Genomic DNA, 9400 nt, shown 5'->3' with positions numbered 1-9400 from the left:
TTGTTCTTCCTACGTGGTAAGAATTTCAAGAGATTGCGGGTCATTCGAGATAACTTTACTCCATGTAATTTTAGATTTAACTCGTCCCCGTTTCAGCACAGTCTATCATCATAGTGTAGCACCTAGGGATGGTGCATTTCAGAGGTCCACGAGAACATAGTTAGACCATCTCAAGCAACCTTCTCTTGTTTTATCCTCTATGTGTGCAACATGTACCTTTTGTTGAATGAAATTATTTATAATCTTATCTAATCTTGAATGACAGTCCAAATAAAATAGATCTGATGCTTCGTTGTATGTCTCTAAGCAGCAAGTTGGATCCAAGATATTTGGCCCAATTATCAATATTCCGATTAAAGATGAGAATTTTATATTGTATCCACCACAAACCCATTAATGCAAGACCAAATATAGAGCTGCAGACTCTGACGAGGAAACACATATTTAACTTAATCAATGAGAAGGACCATCTCTGCTGGTGGAAAGGGTCATCAGAAATGGTAATGGAGATTGCTCGAATTGGCAGCTCTTTTTCTTTTCTATTTTTTTTGGGGGGATTATGGAGAGAAGTGATTGTTAAGCTTAAAATTTGTGAAAATGATGGAAAGGGCAACTGGAAATTTTGAGGAATATAGGTGAAATTTTTCAAAAAAGAAAAAGCATATTTTGAGCTTTTCACGCGCTCAAATGTAAGTGTAAGACACACAATTTTCCATGTAAGCGTGAGGTGCTCATTTAACACACTTCTATCTAACATAGGTGTTTATCTGGTCATTAGCTAAGCTGAATTGTCTAACTGACATCGTGCCAAGTTTGAGGGGCTATCTGGGAATTTTGCCTTAAAGTAAAAGAGTCGAACAAAGTGAGCTGGAAGAAAAAGTAACGTAGCAGCACATAGAGATGTCATTGCAAACCACACCTAACCAATGGCCGACATAATGATACCATTGTACTAACCATACAAATTGAAGGGGGAAAGAAATAAACCTCTTTGGAAAATAGCGAAGCCTCATCCCCTTAAGGTTTGCATTTGGTATAGTCAATACACCCTCCTTCCCATTTAAATTGTCTCATTTTAGATGAGCACAGGTAAAGGAAAATAATCAAATTATATTATGAGTGAAATCACTGGATCTAAAAGATTAGACTAAACATGACATCTTGGGCTTTTCACTCTGTTCCAGTTATATGAATTAATAAATAATCATTTTAAATGAAAATTTTCAATAGAAAAGCGAATAAAAGCCTAGGACGGTCTAGGAAGGAAAAGAAGATTTTAGTTAGTGGGAATGAATAATGGGTTGGAGATGAGTAATTGTGTTTGACTCTCCGCTTGAGGACATCTTGAAAGCTCAAAGAAATTTTCAAGCTTATATTTTAAGCTTGTTGATTCCTTCTTTCCTTGTACTGATGATTTGATGAGAGCATGGTCATATCTTCTGAGCTTCTCCCCCAGTTCTTTCTTTTAAAAATAGACGTACAACAACAATGCCATACCAGTGTAGTCCCACAAGTGGGGTCTGGGAGGGTAGTGTGTACGTGGACCTTAACCCTACCTTTAAGAAAGCAGAGAGGTTGTTTCCAATAGACCTTCGGCTTCTAAAAAAATAGACGTAAAGTAAGCAAGAAAGTAGGTTAAGTTAATGCATTCCAGTATTTATCTCATTCATGTAACTCTACGCAATTTCATGACTGACAACAACATTATATCAACACATCTATTGACTAGTAAAGGCCTAGGATATAAACATTCGTGAAAGAGAATTCTGAAAAATCCTATTACTTCACGTTGCACATCTAATATACGTTAAAACAGAAACACAATTCATTTGGCACCTGTATCCTCCACAGACTTCTTGTACTCTGGCTTCAGCTAATATGTTCTCTTGGTTTATTCCTCTTTTGTTGTACACGCAGAGCTCTTTCAGTATATCTTTCAAAGAATGCTGCAAAACAAACAAAATAACCAGGTATACATCATTTGGGATGGGATAGTTGAAAAATACAACTGCATAACTAAAGGACATGCAACATCTTCCAATAGTATTAAAAGAAAAGATTATTAGAACGATATCTTTACTCAATTCAGCTGAAACCTGGACTCTAGACTAATATTGCTAATAGATTGTAAAACATAACATCTCTAAATCTAATGTCCACATAACCACTCGATGATTTTAGGAGGAATTCAGTAGACTAGTAAACACAGGCGAATCTTGGATTCGAAGGTAGCGGGTGCCATAATTTTTTTTTTAATGTATATCTTGTAATGACTAATACAGAGTTTGTTCGAAACGTTTATTCGACTTTTTTAGCTTATTCGGGTCAACTTAATAGGTATTTTTTATTTGCAAATATCAAAATTACATCTCAGATATCAATAAACAAACGTAATTAGCATTTCAATAAGAGAACTACACCAAAAAAAAAAATATATCTTCGATAAATACATTATACCCATAAGTAGAGAATTAAATAAAATACAAGTTTCCAAAAATAAAAATCATAAAATCTCATATCTCTTTTAAGCAACGCTTACAAAATTTTCATCATAATTTAATAGTAAAGAGACTTAATTATATATAATAATCATAGAATAACACAAGTTTTTATGATACAATGAAAATTGAATTTGATCTCAATCCAAAATTCCCATCGACACCCAAGTTTTCTGGATTTGAATGAAGAAAACTAAGAGATTTGAGATAAGAGGAATACTTATTTTATGGAATTTCAAAAATTTGAAGTCTCTTTTTTGAGTGTTCTTGCTAGAGACCACATATAAAATAATAGAATAAAGGAAAGAAAAATATAAAAAATAATAAAACGACAAGTAGAAAATTGAGAGGTAGCCGAAAAGGAAATAACTAGGACAAAAAGAAACAAAATGCACAACGAAAAGGAAAAGTCGGACAAGGTTCAATATAAATTTCAACTTAAATTTTACACACGAGAAAAGCTTTTAAAAGGGTCTACCAGCCATGACACCTTTGTCTAGTTTACGATTGTTGGTGGTAAGATCAAATATTTAACCTAGTTTAAGAAAATTTCAACATAGGTATATGATAATTTTATCATCTTACCGGGTACCATACCACCCCATCCTAAAAGGGTGGACCCGCCCCTGCTAGTAAATCACACTTACTCTGTTTCTGGCACCAAAACAAACAGAACTATGTACCTGATAATGGAGTAGACGTTGTGACTGCACGACATACTGCAGGTTGATCAGTTTTCTTGCACTAACTGATTCAAAACCCAAATCTCACCACGGCCCCTCCTAGTTCTTTTAGCTTCTGGCCCCTTAGTAGGAGCTGGTTTCTTCTCCTGCACGGAAATGATGGATTTACAGAGGCTACCCATTATTCTATTAGTTTTCATCCAACGACTAGAGAAGACCATGGAGAACAGTTACCACTGTTTTGAGAACATATTCGGTGCAGCAAAAATAAAAGGAATGTGTTTTCTCTAATAATAAAAAGGTATGCTACTACCGGGTGGATGAACCCTCATAGGCATCACGCCCATAGATATAGACTTGTTTGTCAATTACTGGTAGGAGACGTGTATACTTAACGTGTTAATGATGTTGCCAGGAGGCCAAAAGCATAATTTTCAGGCCCTTACACCCACCACATGGTCTTGCATATTTTGAAGGGAATCATGGAAAGGTTTCTAAGCTTTCAAGCTGGTTAAGCACACGGTCACAAACATGGTAAAATGGCATCAAGTGGAATCAGATACATTACATAACCAGAAAGAGGACTAGAATACAGCTTCTAGATTTAAGTACTTAAGCTTTCAAGCAATGCCAATAAAGACAAATGTGAGCTGACTCTAGAACTGAAAAATTAGCATTGTACACTAGTTAGTAAAGCTATGAGAGTACAAAATCATACGGTTAAACATGCTAAGAACCTTTGAAATGACACATACAGAGGACCAACTACACAAAAGTATAAAACTACCAAACTAAGCTATTCTATGCAATTTTCAGATTGCAATTTGATTCACGTTGCCTGAACAATACTAGGAAGCCTAACATACAGGCTTCAGAAGAACCATAATCTATGTAAACCTCTAATTTGTTATGTCTTAAAATATTAAAGACTACAAAATTGGTCTTAAAGTTAGAAAGTAAAAATGCAGTAAAGCTAGGGATATTCCAGATCCTTCCAAGTTCTTCACCTGACGGCTATCTCTTACACATTAGAAAGAATATCCCACTCTGACAAAATGGTTTATGAAAAAATAGAAAGAAAAAAAAACAACGGGCATAGAATTCTACTTCGAGAAACAATGACATAGCAAATAACTTAGTATTGGATGCAACACCCGATTATTTTTGTTTGGTCAGTTGAAATAGCTTACACTAATCAAGCATCCAGAAGATGCTATCAAGTCCGGATGCAATACCTTATCATGCCAGGCATGGGTCTCATATGCACTCCGAGATTATTAGTGTAATAGCAAACACAATTTGGAAAAGTTTAGAAGAAGAAAAATTATGATTACATGCATTTGTCTGTTGTAGATCATTGACTTATTTGTCCTTTCATTTTCCTATACTCCTTCATGTTCTGAGTGTGACGCTTCATATCAAAATTATGTTTGACTTTCACGTCCATGAAAACTCTCCCATCATCAAGAAAAAAATTTGGAGGGAGAGGGAGGGAGAACAACAGAAAGAAAAGGAAACACAAGTCTCCTGGTTTGCTTTTTCACTTGGAAAAAACCCAAAGATAAAACTTCCAAGTCCGATTACCATGAAAATAATACTGCAAGGAAAGAAAAAGAAAAACCTCAGGTGAATATAAGATCCTCGAGTTAAACATGATTAACACGAGGAAGCTCTGTGTACACACTACCCTCCCCAGACCCCACACGTGGGATTATACTAGGTTGTTGTTGTTGTTGTTGTGTTAAACATGATTAAAAATCTTACTGTACGTGCTTGGAAAAGAGAAAATGCTACATTTTGGTTAGATTGCATAAAGAAATGCATTTATCAATTAAACCATAATGACTGAAAGATATCAAAATTGCTGTCTCTTCAGATTGATTGAAGGAAAGAAAACTACAGAGGCAAAATGAAAGAAGAAAAGAATCTTCACAGAAGAAAAATTGAAAAACCAACAAAAAGAAATGGAGGAAACCCCAATGAAAGGTTTAATGCTGTAGTCTCTTCTTTATATGCCCTAGCTGATTTAGAGGGGAGAGGGAAAGGGAATAATATCTGCAGAGACGAGGTAAAAGACTCAACCGTAACTAGACCCCAACTGGGCCTAAATCGTCTCTCTTTCCCCGGTGATCTTTCATCCATTGCTAACATGCTCACTTGGCCTCCTTCTACTGGTGTAAAAGTTCTTCCAATATACCTCTTTATTCACTATTTAATTGGTTTTGTGGCTGTGAGAAAAATTCTTTGGCATTATTTGCCACTTCTGCCTCTAGTATAGCTTCTAAGACAATGTCAGACCCCTTTGCTTCATCTTTACGTTTTGGCAACAATCCGGCACTCTCAGCAGAGACAGGGAGTACAATAATACTGCCAGATTCATCAGTCAGTTCACTCAGACCTTCCCTATCCACGGACAGAGATTTCAAAGGAGTCATTTCTGCCAATCTCGCATAAGCAGCTGCTTGGCTGTGCATATCAGTCAAAGCTGAACTCCCTGAATTATGATCCTTAGGTGTGACAGTTACTGTTTTGCTCTCTTTATCAGATTTTTTAGGTCCATTTTCAACTATTGTGCTCTCTTCATCAGATTTCCGAGGTCCATTTGCTATCGTGCCAGCCCCAGCTGTAGCGCTGATGTTGTCTACTAGCCTCGATGTCAATGGACCAGGATTCATAAAAGAGACTGTTCGAATTTCATGACGTATGGCTTCTAGTTGAGCAATGGTATCTTGCAGTTCCTTATGCACCTGGCGAGCTTGAGACTGCTGCATGACACTTTCAAACTGACCACGGGCCAATTGAACATAACCAATGGCACGCCCAGCAAATCTGCCAGCTGTTCTTGCTATGATTGGCAGATCCTTAGGTCCAATAAGAGCAGCAGTAGCGCCAAGCAAGAGAAATATCTCTCCATATGAAAATCCAAGCATCTCTGTTTTTCGTTCACTTTGTTTCTCCCGTATGTTTGAAGACCACGCAAAAGGAGAGTGTTATCAAGGACCCTTATTGGAAAATTTGCTTGGAGAATTCGTCTATGAGTCGCACTGGTGAATCGTTAGCCATGCCAGACACATGCTGTTCTCTCTTCTGCCATCATTCTCTGCAAAATTCCTACCTAGTTATGACGGGGAAGGCTACACACAAAGCAAACAAAATCCAGTTCTTATCAAGAAGCAAAACAAACAACGCAGTAATGGATCATTTTCAATATACATTGAACCACATACAATGACTAAAGTGTAGGAACACAAACAACAAGATAACTAAGTTAGGTCCCAAATCAATTACTTAAGACAAATCTGAACACTTCTTACAGGGTGGAAAGAATTTTACTCTTAGAAATGATATGCTAGTTCAATGACCAACAACAAACAAAACTAGTAAAAGTGTTAGGAAAAATTCTACACTTTGAGCATTTGTTATGCAAATGACTCAACTCTGAAGAAACCGCTTAACAGTGACTGATCATTGGGCAACTTATCTCTCTTGAATTCTTTCAAGGATGCTACATCATAGAATTCAATACTCAAACCTATACCAATATCAAATACCAAAACCAGCTGCGAGCAAATTGATGACTGAAATTCCAGAGGCATATAATAGTCCAGAATGGAAGAATAGCGTACTAGAAGCAGAAGGATATCATTTTGAACCAAAGGGACAGAGACTATTCATTCTGTTCATTGTTTCGCGTACATAAACTTATCAAAATTTGAAAAAGGAATAACTAGAACTTGTCCAAAATCTCTTCCGTCTTAACCGAACTGAGCAAGCTAAGAACAATCAGAAACGTAGGATCATGTTCCACAAGAAATCAGCAACATAACATACCGTTTGTTATGCTTCTTTACGAGTTACAATATTACACACTCAGTAATTTCAATTCCTTTGGATTATATGCTTGTGTTTATAGTTCTTCTTCTTCTTTTTTTTACACTAAATATAAATTTTAATTTATTTTATTCATATACGCATTTTTAGCTAAAACCTACTCTTAAATCATGCTTTTCCCTTAAAGTCCCAGCAGACTGCACTTTTGAAAATAATCGCCTTTTGAAAAATTTTGATACACACAGACACAAAAATAGAAATTTTACTGCAACAATTTGCTAGTGATAGGATCAACCTAATTCATAACCGAAAATCATTCAAAAGAGAATTAGGAAAAACAGAAAAAACTCAAATTCAGATCAAAGAAAGAAAAAAATTGATTTTCACATTTTCAGATAATATGTTTTACAGTTTAAGTTAGCTTCTAACGTACACAGCAGCAAAATACTCAGAGGAAAGATCAAAGGTAATTACTTGAAGATAGCTATCGCTTCGACTTCCGCTCTTCAACTGCAGCACCAAAAGTGTGGAGACTGAAACAGACCCTATATGGATCTGGATCCGTATCTGGATCCGGATCCGGATCCAGGTCGAATTTGAGAATCTGGAGTACACGTGCGAGTTGAGACATTAAGCTGACGTAGTGTTGACTTTATGATGTGGTCGCCAAATTATGCTTCAAGTTAGGGGTGGGCATATCGGGGAAAACCGATAACCCGAACCATTAATTCTTTATTGGGTTATCGGTATTGAGTTATTGGGTTAACGATTCGGTAACGGGTTAAATTTTTTTTATTGGGTTATCGATTCGGGCTCGGTTTGCATTTTTGTTATTGGGTAAAAACCGATAACCCAATAAGAATGATGTAATTTACTAATTTACCCTTAAATATATACTAGAGTTATTTGTTTTCCTAATTCCCTCTTCACTCTTCAGTCTTCAGTCATTTGTCTCTCAGTTCTCATTCTTGTTTCTATCGCAGCCCCCAAGAGTCAAGACGCAAGACTCACCACCAGTTCTCCGCCAGACATCAGTAGATACTGCACAGAAGTGTGAGCGTGCTTTTGTTAAGAAACAACAAAAGTTGGTAGTTTACACGTTATGGCAGTTTGATTTCTTTGTTTTATATATTGTAAAAAATTTTAGTTGTTTTATCTTATCGGGTAAACCGATAACCGAACCGATAACGATATATAACCGATTAACCGATAACCGATAACCAATATATTATCGGTTTGGTTATCGGGTTATGATATTTGTAAACCGATAATGTTCAAAACCGAACCGAACCGACCAATATCCACCCCTACTTCAAGTTATTTTCGTGTTCTAAATTGGGCCGGTTAGGGTCCCGGATCAGGAACATGATTGGCCCACAGGCTTTAGCCAGAATTGGTCCACGCTCCGAAGTATAATGATAATAAATCAGCTTGCTTAAAACACATCTTAACTACACGTAGAAATTCAAAAATAGTCAGATTTACAAGTGATCATTCAAAAATAATCACAGTTTCAAAAGTAATCAAAATTTAGTCATTTTTCATGTAAAGATAAATCTGAACAAAACACTGTTCAAAATCCGTAAAATACTTCAGTATATTATAATGGAGTTCCAGCATAAGTATACTCGAACTCCAACATATTATAATGGAGTTCCAGCACAAGTATACTGGAACTCTAGCATAATATACTGGAGTTCCAGTATAATATACTAGAAGTTCATACACAGGTGCTTCAATCTCCATGCGGGAACTTTTCGCGTGTTGGAGTTCCAACATAATATGCTGGAAGTTCATACACAAGTACACCGATCTCTAGTATATTATGCTGGACCGGTCTCTGTTACAGCAAAATAATGGCTATTTTTCAATGAATTACAAACGCTAGCTATTTTTGAATGACCAATCCGAAAACTGGCTAGCCCGTGCCATTTTAACTAACTACGCATATCAATGAAAAATGGGTAATTCTAACAAGATAATTATGTAACTTGCTCAACGACATAGCCTCTTAACTTTTTGTGCAATATTTTCTTTTATTTTTCATGCATATAGTATGATTCGAGTTTTTTTCCCCAGAAAATTATATGGAGTAATTGAGACGGATATAATTGTCACTAACAAATCTAGAAAGCAAACGTGCAAGTAACTAAGTATATGAAAGAAATACATGCATTTTAGGTGTGTATTACTACTATTGAAAAGGGAAAACATAAACATATGGCGAGAATTTATTTATTTATTGTTGGTAATTTATCTAAGGAGGTTGATTACTTAATACTTACAACTCTTCCTTATGTTTCTCTGCGAGAAAAATAACTAATGCATATTGGAAGTTTGGTTTTTTAGATACTATTATTTAATCCTCTTTTTTTTCTTTGCTCAAAT

At 35.9% G+C, this 9400-nt stretch overlaps 1 protein-coding gene across 2 annotated transcripts; it reads right to left on the bottom strand.

The window, feature by feature from the left end:
- Nucleotides 1-5042: 5042 nt before the first annotated feature.
- Nucleotides 5043-7627, bottom strand: LOC107767435 (uncharacterized). 2 transcript variants are annotated; one of them, XM_016586444.2, is made up of 2 exons: nucleotides 7487-7627; nucleotides 5043-6315 (listed from the first exon to the last, which is right to left on the bottom strand). In XM_016586444.2, the coding sequence occupies exon 2, from the start codon at nucleotides 6109-6111 to the stop codon at nucleotides 5383-5385; it is 729 nt and encodes a 242-aa protein (XP_016441930.2). In that variant the 5' UTR covers nucleotides 6112-6315; nucleotides 7487-7627; the 3' UTR covers nucleotides 5043-5382. The 2 variants fall into 2 exon arrangements, with proteins under 2 accessions (XP_016441930.2, XP_016441931.2); XM_016586445.2 differs by having other exon boundaries at nucleotides 5043-6281; nucleotides 7487-7622.
- Between the last annotated feature and the right edge of the window lie 1773 nt (nucleotides 7628-9400).

Source organism: Nicotiana tabacum, chromosome 16, assembly GCF_000715075.1.
Source record: "Nicotiana tabacum cultivar K326 chromosome 16, ASM71507v2, whole genome shotgun sequence".
NCBI lineage: Eukaryota > Viridiplantae > Streptophyta > Magnoliopsida > Solanales > Solanaceae > Nicotiana > Nicotiana tabacum.
This window is presented reverse-complemented; position numbering and strand designations above follow the sequence as displayed.